General features: G+C 38.1%; 3 protein-coding genes across 14 annotated transcripts in view; 2 read left to right on the plus strand and 1 right to left on the minus strand.

Annotated features, from left to right (window-relative positions):
* Positions 1-973: 973 nt before the first annotated feature.
* Nxt1 (NTF2-related export protein 1) lies at positions 974-1632 on the plus strand. Its single transcript, XM_074094293.1, has one exon. The coding sequence runs from the start codon at positions 1129-1131 to the stop codon at positions 1540-1542; it is 414 nt and encodes a 137-aa protein (XP_073950394.1). The 5' UTR covers positions 974-1128; the 3' UTR covers positions 1543-1632.
* Positions 1633-10680: 9048 nt separating this feature from the next.
* On the minus strand, positions 10681-16101 carry LOC141432621 (lipopolysaccharide-induced tumor necrosis factor-alpha factor homolog). The gene is made up of 2 exons (XM_074094291.1): positions 15457-16101; positions 10681-13613 (listed from the first exon to the last, which is right to left on the minus strand). The coding sequence occupies exons 1-2, from the start codon at positions 15837-15839 to the stop codon at positions 13499-13501; spliced, it is 498 nt and encodes a 165-aa protein (XP_073950392.1). The 5' UTR covers positions 15840-16101; the 3' UTR covers positions 10681-13498.
* Positions 16102-17174: 1073 nt separating this feature from the next.
* Positions 17175-20038, plus strand: part of LOC141432612 (carboxylic ester hydrolase-like) — a 31727-nt gene continuing 28863 nt past the window's right edge. For 6 of the 12 annotated variants that reach the window (XM_074094266.1, XM_074094264.1, XM_074094269.1 and 3 more), the window contains exon 1: positions 17175-17331. The gene's annotated coding sequence lies outside the window, so the exon portion shown is untranslated. The other 6 variants (XM_074094265.1, XM_074094268.1, XM_074094272.1 and 3 more) reach the window with 3 other exon arrangements.

Raw genomic sequence — 20038 nt, forward strand, 5'->3', positions numbered from 1 at the left:
CTAACAGGTAAACGTTGTAGACAAGTCAAGATGTCATTGTAGTCTGGTAAAAATAAGCAGTAATTATAGTTATTAATAAACTTTCTAGGTATATCGGAGTCATCGATTACGCGAATTATGAAAGAAGGGTCCGTTCCTCCTAGGTTTAGGTCGCCAAGAAAAAAGAAAGCAATTGTTCCGACTATACTGACTATTTGCCATATAAATAAAACAATAGCGCCCTCTTGACAATAGTCATATTTTTGGTTTACCTTTAGGTATCTTGATACGATGAAAAACATTATTCACTAGATCTATAAGCCAGGTAACTCTGACTATCCTACTAATCCTATTATCCAAACTAATATTATAATGCGTGTGTGTGTTTGTGTTATGTCTGTCCGTCTTTCACGCCGTAACAGAGCGACGGATCGACGTGATTTTTGGCATAGAGAATAGTTTATGGGCCCAAGAGTGACATTGGCTACTTTTTATCCGAGAAATGCACAGTTTCCGAGGAACAGCGCGCGATAACCGAATACCACGCGGGCGGAGCCGCGGGTAATAAATAGCTAGTATATAATATGTACGCGTCGACTTGAGAACCTCCTCCGTTTTTTTCGTCGGTTGGAAATATTAATTTACGAAGGACGAAAATAATGAGCTTTGTTTTATTTTAATATAGCAACACTGTTTTTTTGCAAAAGCTGCAGAGCTACTATGAAACTTTAGGTTTGTATCGTACCGTCCCTCTCGCTCTCGTATTAAATAGTATAAGTGTCAGCGGGGCCGCACGACACGAACTTCGAGGTTCGTAGTAGCCCTGCTGGCGTTGTAGATGGCGCTTGCAAATAAAAATTTCGGGATTTCTTTTTCCAGGCCCAACAATACCGACATATGTATATATCGAACCTGTTTTTCGTGTACTTTTAACGGGCGTTTACATGAAAAACAGGGTCAGTATTATCCGGGCCGGGAAAGTGTCACCCAAATTTCTTTCTTGACTGACATTACTGACAGTGACAGATCGTAATTAGTACGTACACGTACAGTACTAGTGCTATTTAAGTACTATAATAGTATAGTTCTGTTGTAGTTATTTGTTTTGTTGTTTACCAATATTATAGTTTGCTCCTTCTCTTTTATGAGATGGCTGAAATTGCTGTTAAGAACGTTGAAAATGCTTGCGAAACAGCCGAAGAATTCACACGAGTATTCTACAAACAAGTGGACAACAGTAGACACTTAACCTCGAAATTGTATCTCGATACCGGACTTTTAGTGTGGAATGGTAATGGCATTAATGGCAATGATAGAATCCAGAAGTTTTTAATGGACTTGCCAGCTAGCAATCATGTTTTGAAGACTTTGGATGCTCAGCCGATATCAGAGGCTCTGGTTTCCAACAAACTGACGTACCTCATACAAGCCTGTGGCGACGTGACTTATCAGAATGACGACAGCAAGAAACCTTTCCAGCAGACATTCCTCATCGTTGCAGTTGATGGCAAATGGAAGATTGCATCTGACTGTTTTAGATTACAAGTACCATATTCCACATGATATGCTTGCAGCAACAAAGAAATGAGTTTAATAACTTGTGCTAACATGGACAGAAAATTAAAAAGTTCAAGTTAAATACAGAGAAAATGATGTTCTTTTGTATAATTTTCCAGAGGGTATTCAAATGAGTGATTATAACAAAATGCAACCAATTATTTCTGGTTTTGCTGTTTAATTAATTATGTAGGTTTCAGTATTAATAACAATAATAACACATTCACATTAAGTAGGCATTTGTTTTATGTAATTATCTAAACACAAATATTTGGTATCATCTTTAAAATATCTTATACTTACTATAGTTTAACCACAAAACATAAAAACTAATTTAACAAAACAAAAATTAATTGTTCTGAATAGTGGCAGACAAAATGTAAACATTTTGTGGTCTATGTGTACCTATTCTTTAAAAAAAAATCTTATTTCCTAGTAGCTGTGATTGCCAAATAATAAACATCTAAATCACATTAAGTAGTTAAAGTTGTACAGATACTTAACTTAAAATTTAATTATTTATCCATCCAACCAAATACTTCATGACAAACCATGGCCCAATTGCATAACAAATTACAAGTACATAGTGAACTTCAATGCTAATTCACTAATACTATTAGCTTGTAATTATGTATGTTATGGGCCAATGTATCATTTGTAGGTTGACAGTCTCTTGTTGATTTTGAAATCATGTGTGACACTACTATTCTGTGATTCATTGTAATGCTATGTTGTGAAAATTATGTAGGTACGGATTACCAAGGACCTGGGTTCAATTCCCAGTGATGGTCTTATTTTTCTGTTTTTTCTGTGCATCTATATTTCAGTTTGTATTTTCAATTTCGGTTTTACGGGATGACCGTAAAAGTAAAAATTTGGAATTGAAATAAAAAATACAAAAAGATTCCAAAAAACCAATCTTAATTATGTAGTTGTCAATTCTTCAGTGAGTATTATCTGCTGCCATTGTTTCACATTTATTTTTACACTTTTGAATAATCACCAAGAAATGTATTACAGTCCGGACAATAGTGCTCTATCTTTTTGAAGGTGGGTATTATGTATGGAAGGGCAGCTAGACAACAAAGAAGACACCAGCTGAAAAAAAATAGAACAGTAAATATAAGTGAATTCTTGAACATGTAATTATATTTCTACCAGCATTAAACCTGATAATAATATTAATGCTAAGCTAAGGCTTAACAAATTTGGATGTAATTTGGTAGGCAGATAGTTTATCACTTGAATTAACACATGAGATACCTACTTTTTATGCTAGAAAGTTGCAGTTCCTACAGGCACATTGAACATAAATCACTATATGTAAAACAGATTATTTTCTGAGCAGAGAGCAGTTTTCATGGCATTTTTTGACCTTTCATAGTGACTTCTCACTTATTGACTCTACCTAAATGATGCCGATATATTAGACACTTGAAATTAGATTGTCGTAAACTTAGTAGACCATTCTTTTCCGCCTACAAATGGATATTTGACTGTAAATTCAGTAGTTTTAAACCGAAAAATATGAAAAAAAAACACTTATTTTATAGAGACATTAACGGAACACTTGTTAACGTTACAACAGAATAATTTCAACATGAAATTGGAAAAAGACTGAACTGAAATTATTAAATAAGAAATTGTTATCCATTCATTGTCCAGTGCATATTATGTCTATTTCACATTTTACTACTCGAAAGTTAATTGGAAGAGATCACTCTTTAGCTTAAGGCCGCCTATTGTTTACCTTTACTTTTAGTCTTCTTCAGTATTACATATGATAGGTATGTAGGTATATTGGAAGTCGATAAGTGAAGTCACTATGACATGTCAAAAAATGCCATGAAAATTCCGCTTTCTAGTTATGTTACGATCTTTACTAGGTTAATCAAAACATTTGCTCTAAATGCCAGTACTTACCAAGTAAGACCACAAATGAAACCAGCTAGCATGTGTGTTTTTTTTGTGTTCACATAAACCACTTTAGTCAGGACTCTCTTGCGGCATCGAGGGCACGGATAAAATAGAGGGCTATCTTTTAGTGGAGGTTGAATAATGACTGTCTCACGTATGATGGTACATGGAGGCTGTTCTGTGTAAGGAGGAGGCTGTTCTCGCTGGATGCCTGCAGTTTCAGAATCTACATAGAGCTCTGCTCGTACAGTGTCACTTTGAGCAGGATTCACTCCACCACTATTAGCCATCTCCATTATTATTTCCTGTTTAGCCGACATGTGTGACTTGTAAATAGCTCGTATTGATTACACATAGCCTGCACAGGTATATTTCTTATCAGTGTTATTGGTACCCATATCTTATCATTTTAGATAGCAATTAGATAAGTAAAACTCAATTTCATGAATACAATATCACATCAATGTAGAAAAATACTTTTCATTTTTGAAGCCTTTATTTAAGTAACTTTTTACACGCATTTATAATAAAAGGACGAATGATTATTCTAAGCATATTAATACAAAACATTATTAAATCAATAATAAAAATTATCATATAAGTAGACAATTTTTAATATTGCTTGAAAGAGCACCTAAGTTTTGTTATGGAATTTATTTTCACTTAATCCATTTCATTTGAGTAATGTAAAACTGGGCACAACAACAGTAATAAATTATTTAATAGCTGATTAACACAAATTATATTAGGGTAACATGATGGGATGGTTTGCCTTCATTTGAATTTTAACTTTAATGTCATACCATTAAGGCTATTTTCAGTAAAATGTTAGCCCATGATGACAAATTTGTAATAACTATTGTGTTTGCATGATAATAAAGTTACAAATGCTATAAAGGTAAACCAAACCACCTGTCAGTTATAAACTTGAGATAATTACTGTACAAAGTTGTGTCACATTTATTTAAGGTGCTTTAGGGTATGGGAATAATTACTAATTTTAAAGGAATTATATTTATTTATACAGCATCAATTCGAAATGAAAAAGTCAACGTCAAAATCCACACATGCGCAATATCCATGATAAAAGCGGAAGCGGAAATACAGTCGCCACATCAGCCCCCCCGGAGACCTTTAGGGTCGATAAAAATTAGGAAAAATAACCTGACGACCAGAACGAGTAGTCCTAGAAGGTGTAGGAGTTGCTACAACCACAGGTGTTCTCGCAGGAACAGTGGTGGATGACGTAGAAGTGCTACCTGGTTCATCTGTTAGGATATAAGCAGGTTTCAGCCTATCGATCGAAACATTAGTAATTCGACCTGCTACGTCTATGGCGAAAAACTTATCATTTCTACTGACTACTTTATAAGGGCCAGCATAAGGTGGCTGCAAAGATCGTCGTACAAAGTCTTGTCTTATAAATACATGTGATACTGTCGACAAATCTTTAAAAACAAACACTTTAGAAGAGCCATGTCGTGCTACGGCCTTAGGTTGAAGTTTCTTCATATGAAGACGCAACCTAGTCAAAAAATCAGTATAGTCCGTCAGTCTGTCAGTAGTCGGTTCGAAAAATTCACCAGGGAGCTTAAGCACTTCACCGTAAACTAGTTCGGCGGATGATGCGGACAAGTCCTCCTTCCATGAACTACGTACACCGAGAAGAACCAATGGAAGAGATTCTGTCCAGCTCTCGTCTGCGTGGCACATAATTGCTGCCTTCAATTGTCTATGGAAACGTTCAACAAGACCATTAGCAGCTGGATGATACGCAGTAGTTTTAAGATGATGTGAACCGATGATTGACGAAATTTTACTGAAAAGATGAGATTCAAATTGTCTACCTCTATCTGTGGTCACCTTTTCAGGGCAACCAAAACGTGATATCCACGTAGATATAAATGCCTTGGCTACATTTTCAGCCGTAATATCCGTAAGCGGAACTGCCTCAGGCCACCGCGTAAACCTGTCAACGGCGGTAAGACAATATTTGTATCCGTTAGAAATCGGAAGTGGGCCTATAAGATCTACGTGGACATGGGAAAAACGGGCCGAAGGAAGTTTAAAATCATGCACTGGCGCATGAACATGGCGAGAAATTTTTGATTTCTGACAAGAAATGCACGTTCGCGCCCAGTTTCTGCAATCTTTCCTAATACCCGGCCATACATAGCGTTCAGTTACCATTTTTACGGTAGTCCTAACGCTAGGATGGCTAAGTCCGTGAATACTATTAAAAATTGACTTCCGGAACTCGGATGTAATAAATGGACGTTGAACTGGCCCGGACACATCGCAAAAAAGTTTCGTATTCCCAAACGGTACCTTTTGCAATTTTAAGGATGAACCGATTTTGATCAAATTTCTCAGTTCTGTGTCCGTGGCTTGAGAGGCTGCTAAAGAGTCAGAGTCAAGTATGTCTGTTATGGCGTCAGTCCTAGACAGTGCATCCGCGACAACGTTGTCCTCACCAGCAATATAACGAATGTCGGTGGTAAACTGTGATATAAAATCAAGATATCGAAATTGTCGCGGTGAACACGAATCATGAGACTTTTTAAATGCGGATACTATCGGTTTATGGTCAGTAAGAACAAAGAACGGTTTTAGTTCTAACATATACCTAAAATATTTAACCGACTCATAAATAGCAAGGAGTTCGCGGTCATAAGCACTGTACTTGATCTGCGCTGGTGTTAACTTTCTAGAAAAGAACCCTAGCGGCTGCCAATGGCCTTGAACTTCTTGCTGTATGACAGATCCGATAGATAATTCAGACGCGTCCGTGACAACAGCCAAAGGAGCAGTTGGATCGGGATGTGCCAGAAGAGCAGCGTTAGCAATACTCGTTTTACAAGCATTGAAAGCCTCCTCCAAGCTGGGACTCCAATCAATACTGCTGTTGTTCTTCACTGATGGACCACTAAGCAGTCCATGGAGTGGAGCTTGTATCTTGGCCGCATTAGCCACGAAACGTCTGTAAAAATTTAACGCGCCTAAAAAACGCCTAAGCTCCCTAATTGTCTTAGGGCGTGAAAAATTTTGAATAGCCTCGACTCTATCACCAATAGGCTTAGTACCCTCAGATGAAACCATGTAGCCCAGGAACTCTATTTCCGGAACAGCCAATACGCATTTGTTAGGGTTAAGTAAAATGCCGTATTCGCTAAAGCGTTTAAATACCGTTCGTAGATGTTCCTGATGCTCTACATTATTAGCAGAAGCTACTAGTACGTCATCAATAAATGGAAAACAGTAATCCAGACCTCTAAGGACTTCATCCATAAACCTTTGAAAAGTTTGAGCGGCGTTCCTCAAACCGAAGCTCATGTAAGGAAATTCAAAAAGTCCAAAGGGTGTCGTGATTGCTGTCTTCGATACATCCTCTGGCGCAACAGGAATCTGATTGTATGCACGCACTAAATCCAACTTACTAAAAATCTTACAGCCTGATAAATTGTGCGAAAAATCAGCAATGTGGCGCACCGGATATCTGTCCGGTACCGTGCGAGCATTGAGAGCTCGATAATCTCCGCAAGGTCGCCAACCTTGGTCCTTTTTAGGGACAAGGTGAAGAGGAGAGGACCATGAGCTTTCAGATCTTCGCACGATACCGGTGCGCTCCATCTCTTCGAATTCCTGTTTCGCGATCTTCAAACGATCAGGTGCTAAACGTCTGGGTCTTGCGTAAACAGGTGGCCCAGGAGTTGTCCTAATATAATGTTGGGTCTGGTGCTTACATTTACGTTCTTGTGATGTTCCAACTGGCCGCGTTATATCAGGATACTCTTGTAACAGCTTATGGAACGAAGAGTCACCTGTAACAACTTTTATTTGCGGGCAGGCACAAGTAGAAGCAACCAGAGCGACTGATGTGAGCGATGTAATGCTGTCAATTAGGCGCGCATTGCGAATATCAACAAGCAAATTGTAAAAGGATAAAAAATCTACACCTATTATCGGTTTACTCACATCAGCAATAACAAATCGCCAAGAAAAATCACGGCGTAAATTAAAATCCAGGGACAAACTCAACCAGCCATACGTAGAAATAACAGTATTATTCGCGGCCAAAAGCTCATAATTCGTTTTATGACGCCTTTGTCCACTTAAATAGCTTAAAGGATATACGCATAGGTCAGACCCAGTATCAACTAAAAATTGCACCTTAGTTTTAATGTCAGTAACAAATATACGACCCGATACAGCCGCACAATCACTAGTCGCTTCGAGCGACTCCCTAGCTAGTTTTTTGAGTAATTGCAAGGCGAGATACATTTAGCTGCTTTTTCTGCGAATTTAAAATGGTACCAGCAGAGACGTTTGCCACCGGCACGGGAACGGCTCCTGGACGAGTTGCCGCGCTTGGCACGTGACTTCGATCTTGCTCTGGTGTCACGATGTCTATTCGATGTTGACATCGCATCGAATCTTTGCGTCAAAGCTTCAATTTTTCGGCCTAACTCGTCGATAGCAGACACAGGTAGCGATGGTGATGTCGACATCGAAGCGGCAGCAACATGAGCAGTACAGTGCGAAGTAGCCTCGTGTACCTTGTCCGCGAGCAATGCTAGCTTCTCTAGCGGCATGTCTTCCTGCGTCGCGATAATGCTTTGAAGCAAAGTCGGCAATCGGCTTGACCATAGAGTCCGTATAAATTCATCAGGATAGTCGGGGCCCGCCTGGCTACGGATGTGACGGAAAAACTGGCTTGGCTTCCTGTCTCCGAGCTCCTCTCGCGACATCAATTGCTTCAGTTGCTCTGTTCGCGAAGCGGATAAGCGAGCTGTCAACTGCTGTTTCAATGTCTCGTACTTATTCGCGTCAGGCGGTTTAGTAATAATGTCCTCGACTTCGGACGCATATTTAGGCTCTAACACGGAAATTACATGGTAGAATTTCGTCGAATCCGATGTAATATTCGATAAGGCAAACTGTCCGTCTAGTTGCGCAAACCAAAGCGATGGTTTGTCAGGCCAAAATGGCGGAACCTTAATACCCACTCGATAAACCACTGCTTCACTTGGTTCCATACATTGCTCGAATTTTTCCTGCATGTTCGTAGTCGCGGGTCACCACTTATGGGAATAATTACTATTTTTAAAGGAAATATATTTATTTATACAGCATCAATTCGAAATGAAAAAGTCAACGTCAAAATCCACACATGCGCAATATCCATGATAAAAGCGGAAGCGGAAATACAGTCGCCACAAGGGTAATTCCGTAAACGGGGTTATTCCATTTATTTAAAATTTCTCCTAAACGTGTTGATGTTTAACCACTGGCAGCACTTAAATGGACGCCCCATTTACCGCTCCTCGCGTCTCTCCAGATGATGCGAGGCGCTGACATCGGTTGGACGTGCAATATATATTTTTTTGGGTAGAGTGCATTTTCGTGCCAAAAAGTTAAATACGAAATAACCCCAACACCGCTAACTCTAAAACCTGATAAGTTACAAGATTGAACTATTAATGTTATGACAAATAATCGTTTTTCGCGAATGACTGTGTCAGTCTAAAAGGCCTAGCTATAGTTTAATTTTTTTTCCCGAATTACCCTTTAGGGGTTATTCCAGTGAAGTGATTCCCGAAATAACCCAGCTTACTTTAGTATGGTAATTGTCTGAGGTATTCAAACTTTCAACTTTTCAAGATTTACATTTTTTTATTTGTGGTGCCAACCTCCATCTATGGACCCCAAGCCAACCTTACCTGCCCGTGGTGCACCCTGCCGTCTGACAGACTGGGCTCTGGCAGCTGGCTGATTGCGGCATAGCGCAGCCAAAATCGGCACAGTTAAGTCCCCGGGCCCCGGATTGGCTGCAGCATCGGCGGTGCAATAAACTGTGCCCTACGATCGCCAACTCGCATGCCCAGTGTGGGGATTATGGGCAAACCCCTACCAGAATTAAGCGCACGGCAAAGAGATGGCCCCAGTTCCCGGTCGCCCCGCTATTCCTTGTCATAGTAGCGTTCATGGTAACGGTAGGGCAGAGGATGCTAAGAATCCCGGTCGATCCAAGGCTACCTAAGTAAACTGACCCTGGCTACTAGAACGGACGGACTTTTAGGACTCTTCTAGCGCAGTTGGAAGTGGAGCTGGAGAACATAAGGGTGGCATATTCAGGAGTTAAGTGAAATACATAAAGAGGGCACCATCATCTTAGACTCGGGCCACCTTCTGTACTTCCGCGAGGATGATCAAACATCACAGGGTGGCGTAGGGTTCCTTGTTAATAGATCCCTCTCTAACAACATTAAAGAGATCTCCAGTGTGTCGAACAGGGTAGCGTACCTGATACTTCGGCTATCAAAACGATGTAGCATGAACTTTATTTAGTTGCTTGCATACTTGCTTCTTTGAAATGATTATGGTTCACGCGAGCGAAACATGCTCACTTGCAAGCTTGCTTAAATGTTTGCTTGCATGCTTGCTTGCTTGCATACTTGCTTACAAGCTAGCTTAAATGATTGCTTAAATGCTTGCTAGCATGCTTGCTTGATTGCTTGCTTCATTGAATGTTTATGATTCACGCGAGCGTAGCCGCGGGTAAAATCTAGTTCAAAATATTAAAGTGACATGGCATTTCTAATTGTTTTATATACTTACTAGTATATTCCCGCGGCTTCGCTCCTCTCCCCCTATTCTGCTATTCGGGGCGGAGACAAAATCTACAATCCACACATCAAAGATCATAATAATCTGTCCAGCTGTTCAAGAGTTATAAATGGTGTAACTAATCCAGCTTTGTTCTATAATATATGTAGATTTAATATTCCTTTGCGGCAAATTTTGAGAACCACATTGCGTTTGTGGGGTTATTTCGGAATACAGATATTGAAAAATCTGTAACTGTGGATATTACTAACGAATAAAAATAAAAATGAATGGGGTAATTTCAGCCTAAAAGAAATATGAACCTTGAGCCAAATTATAATAAAGTCCACCTTTCAATAACACGCAGAATAACCCCGCTATATTCCGAAATAGCCCTGTGCAAAAAAAATAAGTAACTAGTTTTTGAATACCAATATTTCCATAAATCGATCATATTTTTAGAAACTTTTTTATATAGTATATATAAGATCGATTAGTGGAAACGACAGAAATATCCTAAGACTTTAAATATAATTTACCAACTCGGAGTAATTAACGAAATTACAAACGTCATGTCAACTCATCAAAAATCCACGTGGAATTACCCCAAAGCACCTTACTATAATTTTTGAACATCATAAATATTGAGTAAAACTTGTGACAACCTTTCATCCTTGCCCAAAAAACATTTAAGGTTTAATTAACCTGGAATGATTTATTCATAAATACAGATAAAAAAATAGCAAATATAAACATGGTAAAATAACAAATACAAATAAAATGACTAAAAACTACTTTCTTATAAAGGAATACATTTCCGAAGTTTATAGTTATTTATGTATAAGGTTCATAAAACTGGCTCAATAAGAGATATAGGCCTTCCAAATAATCAATAAAAACCTTAATGATAGGATTACATTTTGAAAAACTAAATTTATGATTACTTATTCTGATAGCCAAACCATTATATCACATGGATTTGTTTTATGGCCAACATTAACACTCCTACCTTCTGCTTCTGCGTGATATTAAATTAACCTAAGTTCTAATGAGTTAAGCGCGAAAGGCACAAATGAGCCAGCACCTAAGCTCAGTCTTTCTTAACCCTTTAAATGAATGGAGTGGATTGGAGGTATCTACTAACTCCCTTTATAGTTAATTTTTTTTTTATTATGACTGGCACAGGCAAATGTGGAAGTGATAGAAAATAACAAACACATTATTAAACAGGAGTTTCACAAGCGTTTATCTATATCTATCTCTTTCGTACTCTTTTAAATAGAAAATGTTTGTTAACTAGATTTTTTGAAGCCAATCTAATGAAAAATCTTAATTCCTTTGATTTGATGGTAATAAAACATACATTTAAAGGTTAAAAAATACCTTATCAATTTTACTATCAATTCAATAAACAGACAATGTTAACTGAAAATTTGAATACAAATAAATTAAATAAATTGGCAATGTGAAGCTATGGTTATTGATATATACATATATTACAAGCCAACGAATATATCTACCATGAAGAGGTACACATCTTTTAACCCATTTGTCATCTTAAAGATTTATTTAAATTTTTACAATCTAGTAAAGAAGAGCTTGATTTCAAAAAAAAATAGTGCATGCCTAATAACCTGTGGTGCTAGTAGTTTATAAAAAAGATAGCATCAGTTTTAAATAAACAACTAGCTTTTGCCTTCAACTTGTGTCAAATCAGTGTGTTGCTTACCCTACACAAAATACACCTACCCTATCAAATTAGTTTATTAAATTTCTTCAAAATTACAATTCAATATCACTTTAAAAAAATTAAACCTTTTTCATCACATAAACCCTTATTATTTCAAAATAAAAGATACATATTATTTTGCTGATATCTGCACAGAGATCAAAAAGTAAATGTACATTAATAAATCATACATTATTTTTTTCTTTCCAATATTTCCTTAAATTTACTTGCCATGTAGATTTCATATTTTATCATACTCAGCAGGCATGTAGTGTTTTTATTAGAATTACTTAGCGGTCCCCCGACACTATGTTTGTGTTAGAATATTCTAATTACATAAATCAGAGGTAAAGGGTTAATATTAGTGTCCGACCGAAACATGTTTTGTTTTTTTTTGCCGAAACCGACGGTTCGGTTCTGAATATAGTTTCGGCCGAAATCGAACAATTTATAAAAGTGATTAAACCATTGAATAAAATATCAGTGAGTTGTTCTTTCCAGATATGAATAATGAAAAATCTCGCTGGCCTAATATAACAGGGTTCTATTTTTCACTTTTATCGAATTGAAATTTTAACATTATCATTTATCAACTGGGTCTAAATTAAACTACCTTAAAAAAGTACGATATGTTTCGGCGCGGCCGGAACCGAACCTTTTACCGAAACATGATTTTTAGCCCGAAACTGGCTGAAACAGAAACTTCGGTCGGACACTAGTTAGTATTTAGATAGATTGATTTTAGAGGTTTATTTTTAATTTGATTTTGATCTCATGTTATTCAAACAAAATTTCCTAAAAATCATTAGTCGTATTTCTTTAAAGTCGTGTAGTTTGGAACTTTGGAGCTCAAGAAATATGATGAAAAATGACACATTACAAATTTTGTTACCTATCTTGCGTATGAAGCCGTAGTGGCCGAGTGGCCTCGCAAGCAGAGGATCGTGGGTACAAACCTGGGCTCGCATCTCTGAGTTTTTCGAAATTCATGTGGGAAATTACATTTGAAATTTACCAAGAGCTTTATGGTGAAGGAAAACACCGTGAGGAAATCTGCACAACCTGCGAAGCAATTCAATGGTGTCTGTGAAGTTCCCAATCCGCACTTTGCCCGCGTAGGAACTACGGCCCAGGCCCTCTTTTTCTGAGAGAAGGTCTGCGCCCAGCAGTGGGACGTATATAGGCTGGGATGATGGTGATGATCTTGCTTACAATACCAAAAGGAAAATTGACAAAAAATCGATTCTCTTGTCTTAACCCTTACATACAAAGTTTACGTCTTTGTCATATACCCACTACTCGAAAAAAAAATGAGGGCACTTAGAATTCTATTAGTAAAAAAATTGGTAAAACATTAGTCATGTACAGTTTTATAATAGGATACAATAAAAATAATGTTTGTGACATTAAATATACAAACAAAAATGTATGTACCTATGTATTTATTACTTTCATTTTACCAATGAAGCTCATGTGGTCCTTATCTTTTGAGTAGTATGTATATATAGAAGATGCAGATTTCTGTCCAGATTATAGGCCCATTATAATCATTAACACATGGCTTTGATGGAAAAGGCACTAGCAGCAAAGTTGTGTGTTGTATATCTTGAATTATTCATCAAAACTATTGAAAGTGATCAATTGATTTGAGACAATTTTCAAGTCATTGCTATTGTCAAAATGTATAGGTTTAATTTGCAACAAGGAAAATTAGCATTTGTTGGTCTTACCAACAAATGTGTTGCAATTGGGGCAGTAATGTTCAGCATCCTTGAAAGAGTCAAAACAATATGGCACCAGTCCTAGGCAGCACAGTGAGCATACCCTGCAACAAAAATAACTTCAGTTATAAAATTAAAACCTAAAATGTATAAGGCTTAGGCCCTAGGGCAGGGGTCGCCAAACTACGGCCCGCGGAAAGAAACCGGCCGAGCCCACAGTGCCGTTTTGTAATTAGTGACAAATGAGGCCGCGTCACTGGGACAGACAGTATAGGAACCTAGCGTGCGGTGCTTTGCACATTGGAGGCTCTTGGAGTTTTATAAGACCCACCACTAACGGTAATTGGTCATAATAGCATACAGCCACTTGAGAACATAATCAACACCAAGTGCGTTCCTTCTGCGTTACTCGTATCTAGGTACCCCCTGAAGACTAAGTCTACTTAACTAATGTATTACCCCCATGACCAGCCAAAGTCTTGGCCTGCACAAATTTACATTAAGTGCAGTGTGGCCCTCGAGTCAAAAAGTTTGAAGACCCCTGCTCTAGGGTAAACATGTCACTGCTATACAGTAGTAGTAAGAAATATTTAGGACACCACTGTACTTTGTCCATACCTCATAGTTTTCATTAAAAATGCTTGCAAATGGCAAAAAATTGGTAAGTAACATTTTAGTTTCTTTTTCATTGTTTTATGTTGTGCTCATTACACTTACATTGCATAATATATTAAATGACAACTATGTATGAGTCATATAGAAATACTAGAAAATTTAACAACAGTCCAATTACAAAAATACACATTTGATTATGCATGTTGAAAAACAACAACAGGAAATGAGAAAAATAAAGGGATCATGGCATGCTGAATTTATTGCTTCATGCAATTTTTTAGATGAAATGTAACTTTTGTTATCTGAGAAAGGTTTAAGTGGCAGAATTTTTGAGTTGCCTCCAGGAAACGATCCTGGACGGAGTATCAGGATGTCACTGCCAGACTATTGTGTTGTCACTGGATATACATAACAAGTATGCAATAAAAAACTATTCTGTAGTTCCAGAGATTACTCACTGCATACAAAAACAAAGTCAAGCACTTCATTATATCACTATAGACTAGTAGAGTCCAGAGGCATTCAATGTTAATTGGTTTAATCTTCATTAATTTCATGTCCATTAGCTTAATCAAATAGGCAACTCCGAGTCAGCACCTAGTTTAACTGTAGACAGTATAAGGCAGTAAGAGCTCTGCTTACACAAATTGAAAGATTACAACCATGTTGGTCAGTGATTAATGGCTACTTATCCGAAATAAAACTTGATTTAGTTATAATCTCAGTTTAGCAGTCAAAATGCATGAAACTGACAAGCCTAAAGCATGTTTAACAACTAATTCTACATTATTTATTTCCAGCAAGTGGCCATTTGATTAGTCACATTGTCATGTTGGCAACAATGATAAAAGATAAGGGATTCTTTGATTTTCCACATGCTTTAATCTGACTAAGAGACATGCTTTGATAAAAATTAAGAGCTGGGCATAATATTACAAACTAACCGTTGCCGCTCCATTCGAGAATAATTTGTTCATTGCTATCCCACAGGAATTGAGCAATTATCTCAGGATAAAATCTATCCTATGTCCTTTCCAACTATTTCTATTCCAAATTTCATCTATAATGGTTAAGCAGTTTAACCATGAAGAGGTAATAGACAGAGACACAAGAGTTACATTTGCTTTTATAATATTAACTTAGTAAGGATAATCATAATATTCCTGTGTTGAATAAGCTCTTAAAACCAAGAAAATAAATTAAATAGGCAGCATTGGTGATAAAGATATATCACATTGCTATAAAGCTTGGGAAAAGAAACATACTATCCAAAATGCCGGGGTCTAGAGCATGCAAGTTACAATAATAATATAAGCCATTGTTGATACTCACATTGTGATTACACACACTGATCCAGCAACCAAGTGAGTGTGCCAGGCTGTAGTATAGGTGACTCTGGTGGTGACGACTTTACCGCAGTTGAAGCAGGTGATGGTGGTGGGCTCGCTGCCCACTGCTTGCGGCATCACAATGCCCACGGGCACTGGCGCGGGCCCGGGGCCGGCCGCGGCGCCCACCATGGGCTGCACCACCGTCGCGCCACCCGGCGGATGCGGGTACACCCCCGGTGCAGTAAACCCTTTCGGCGGCTGGTATGCAGCATGAGGATCTTGGAATGACCCCTCCGGAGCCACAAAACCATAATGCGGACTACCCACGACTTCGGAGTACGCAGGTGGAAGATCCGTCGGTGCAGATGGTACGTTACTTGCCATTGCGTCGAACAACCAGAAGTCTTCGTCAGACAATAATAATCACAACCAAAGATTCACTTGAGTTAGTCCGGTACACAGTACTCTGTGCTTCTTCGTACTATTGTTGTTATCTACGAATTACAATGAGCTTTGAGTTTAAAGTGATATTAACGCAACAACAAATCGAAAACAGTGCAAAACTTTTCATAAAAATAAAATTCCCCAGGCTTAATGACGTCAAGTCTAGATTAAAAAAAACAGTACTAAAAAAAAGTACCACAGACAAAATAGAAAGGGAAAACCAGCAGCGCTACTGCGAAACTCGAAACTCGAAGTTCGTGTCATGCGATCACTCTGACACTTAAACTGTTTAATACGAGAGCGAGAGAGGCGGTACGATACGAACTTCTAGTTTCGAGTTTCGTAGTAGCCCTGCAGGGATAGGGAAAACCGGAAAAACCCATCTCCTGCCACAGATAATACATACATACACACACAGTACCAAGAAGCTGACATAGATATTGGAGAGTTTAAGCTGAACTATGAACTGAAGACATTGTGATATTATGTTGTCAGTATTTTTTTGTAAAGATCCTTAGTAAATATCAAATTACAGGATATTCCACTTGGCTATTAATGTTATTATTCATAAATTGAACATAAGATTCAGTAAATAAACTAACATCGTATTCGGAGCTAATAAGGCAATAAGTAATAATATAATACAAATATTCTTTTCTTAAACATGCTTGGAAATGGGTACTTTTAAAGTTTTCTAGGATGGTCCATATTATAAATAAATATTTTGGGATGTGATACTTTGGGAAAAGTTTTTTGCCCATACATTAGTAATCCGGTAAATACAATTGTGATTCAGAACGCGTTAGATAGGTTAAGTAGGTAGGTACTAACTATCCTAACTGAACCCAATTGGTCCCTTGAGAGGATTCAATGTGATGCCCGTCATACTTAACAGGCAATTTTACAAGCTTTTATTTAGCTTGCCGTTTGTTTATTTATTAATTTGGACACACTTCCAGGGGGTCAAATTAACTTGATATTTGGCATAGTTACTTATATAAATCTGCTGACAGTACAATATTCTGGCAATGACATCCTGGTAGGATGGTCTATGCAGGAAGGAAATCCTCAACGTTTAATGGTATCGACTTGAAATAAGGTACAGAAATGCAAAAGTACAGCCAGCAAACAAGCTTGTATTAAAAATGACATTTTTAACAAAAACTTATTTACTTTAAGGGAAGTAGTGGTGCAGCGAGCTTACTTGTTTACAAACGTTTCCATATCCATACGGCGATGCAAGCTAAGCAATATAGACATAGTATTGGATAACAGCCTGGTTCGGCGACAGTGGTGGTGGCGTGTTGGGTAACCGGCTTGGAGACTTTGCTCCGGCGCACACGCAGTGGCGCGAAATACACAACCCGACGCGCGCGTTATCCAAACCTGAACAGTCCCGGCGACTGGATCCTAACAACCCCATCGATACCTTGTAAGCCTTAGTTCTTTGCAAACTAATATGTTCAAGTGAGTGTTGTGTAACGGACAGCAAACAATCAAATCAAAACGTTTAGGCGAAAGAAATTCTATAATGAAGTTGCAGTTTAGTTTTTTCTTATACCCAATACTGTGCAGGCGATAGTTAGGTATGTTTTGACTGAAATTATTCAACGTATCATCGCGTGTACAAATATTCGAGGAACCGGTTTTATTTTTAAACTAGCTTTTACTGGCCGTTTCGCTCGTATGAACCATAAACATTTAAAAAAGCAAGCAATTAAGCAAGCATGCAAGTGAACATGTAAGCAAGCATGCAAGCAAGCATGCAAGCAACCATGCAAGAGACCATGCATGAAACCATGCAATGTAGTAGTCCAGTATATAAAGTAAAACCTATTAGTCCGGTATGGGGACATCTAACTGTTGCCTGTACCTACTTGAGACATAAATGAAAAACTGGTTAAGTGTGAGATAGACTCGCGCACCAAGGGTTTTGTACACATTTATAGATATCTGTGAACATCCAGCAATGCTAGCAGAGCCCCTCTCCTAGGCAAGTAGTGGCAACGGTACGGAACCCTAAAAATAAATATACAGGTAGAACAATTTACCTACACCTATTGGAATCCGGAACCTCAAGCTTCACAGTCAGGCAGGACCACTAAGGTACTTAACTTATCAAATCATGAGAACATTTAATGATTTTTGAAATTAAACCTAATATTCATTGCCAACCTCGTCTCGAAGAAGAGATTTCTTAGTTGTTTGTGAGATATCACATTGAAAACAGTCCACGTATTGTCGCAATTATTGTTAGGAACATAAAAGATAAAAAACAATAGTCGACATTTTTGTTGCCTAGCGGAGATCTTTCAGGTACTTACATACCTTTATATTGATCACTTACAAAGCAGTTACAAAAAAGTAAACTAACAATTTAACAAACTGGCAAATGAAATACCGCATTTACGATAGTTCAAGAAACGTCCATGTGATATAACGAAATTCAAGCGAAATGTGTTGCTTATGTAATGCATTTGCATAAACAATCCAAGCAAATATAAGGCAGTAGAGCCATTTGCTATTGATAAAAGTCGGTCAAGATCACACTCTGATTTCGTTGTTTTTCCATCGCCGATGTCACTTTGCACACTATTTCGTACCTACCTACTAGTAAGCTATAGGTACTTATATCAAGTAACGTTCATTCCAGCCTATATATGTCCCACTGCTGGGCACAGGTCTCCTCTCAGAATGAGAGGGCCTGGGCCGCAGTTCCCACGCGGGCCCAGTGCAGGTTGGGAACTTCACACAGAGCATTAAATTGTTTCGCAGGTTTGTGCAGGCTTCCTCACGATGTTTTCCTTCACCGTAAAGCTCGTTGTATATTAAAATGTAATTTTGCAAATTAATTTCGTACTTATTTAACTCGGCCACCACGCCTTCTTTTTTTAAAATAACCTATAGTTCTAATAATATTATAAATACGAAAGTTTCTGAATGCGTGCTTGTGTATTGTTACTCCTTCACGCTAAAACGGCTTGACGGATTTGGTTGAAATTTGGTATGTAGATAGCTGGCCCTTGGGAATTACACGTAGGCAAATTTATATCGCGATTTTTGTGGGTCTTATTTTTCGGATTTCCAAAGAAATACTTAAGTGTGGCAAGTGGCTAAAGGGGCCCTCTGAATTGCATATAAATTTAATTTCTCATATCAAATTATAACATATTTATTTTATTTTTTCTATTTTATCTTTTTATATAAAAATACTACCATAATCTCGTCCGATGGTTAGCGAAGATGTGGATGGCGAACGACTTGTCATTCAGCCTCCATTTAAAGACAGTCATATTGTAACGTTCAGAGAACAGACGCAGGCAGGGAATTCCACTCCTTAGCTGATTCATCCAGGTTATAACGATAAGCGAAATCACTTCTTGCGAATTTTTTAAATTAATCATACATAAGTAATTCATTCGTCCTTGTGAAATTACTTTCTCCTGAATTCAATTGTTCATTAAGGTACTTGCTATAAATACGACCCATAACAGTACGGAACTCATGGTAATAATAATATTACGTAATTTATTCCTTCCAGAACCCGGTAGTGTAGTTAGATGGCTATCGCCGCGCCGTGCTACCGGAGTATTAGATCTAAGTAATCTTAGTCCAATCTTAAGCCTAACTGTTGCTTCCGTACCTACCAACTACATAACAGCTGGGCTACTACGAAACTGGAAACTCGAAGTTCGTGTCGTGCGGCCCCTGTGACACTTATACTATTTAATACGAGAGCGAGAGGGACGGTACGATACGAACTTCGAGTTTAGAGTTTCGTAGTAGCCCTGCAGGCCGTATTGCCTAACGTTTCTGGCGCTAGCGATCGCAATCAAATGACAGATTTCGCATACAAAAACTGACATTTGATTGCGATCGCGAGCGTCAGAAACGTTAGGCAAGAAGGTCTCAGAGCACTTTTCTGCCTTTAGGTTTAGGGTTTTAGGTACCGTGCCTTTAGGTATTTAGGTTAGGTTTAGGTATTGGCCCGCACGAAGGCGTAGGGCTACTACAGGCTACTACGAAACTCGAAACTCGAAGTTCGTATCGTACCTCCTCGTACGTACACTCGCTCTTACTTACTTATTTTCGATTCAGTGATTTGTTTGCAAAATATTCAAATTTAAAGTGCAAATTTT

The sequence above is a fragment of the Choristoneura fumiferana genome, chromosome 11 (genome assembly GCF_025370935.1).
Source record: "Choristoneura fumiferana chromosome 11, NRCan_CFum_1, whole genome shotgun sequence".
In the NCBI taxonomy this organism is placed as follows: Eukaryota; Metazoa; Arthropoda; class Insecta; order Lepidoptera; family Tortricidae; genus Choristoneura; species Choristoneura fumiferana.

What these genes read in the sequence shown, in the direction of transcription:
- Nxt1 (XM_074094293.1), top strand. Translation starts at nt 1,129, where the DNA reads ATGGCTGAAATTGCTGTTAAGAACGTTGAAAATGCTTGCGAAACAGCC.
- LOC141432621 (XM_074094291.1), bottom strand. Translation starts at nt 15,839, where the DNA reads ATGGCAAGTAACGTACCATCTGCACCGACGGATCTTCCACCTGCGTAC. An exon ending in TCAGTGTGTGTAATCACAAT is followed by an intron (nt 13,614 to 15,456) that starts GTGAGTATCAAC and finishes TTTTTGTTGCAG; the next exon opens with GGTATGCTCACTGTGCTGCC.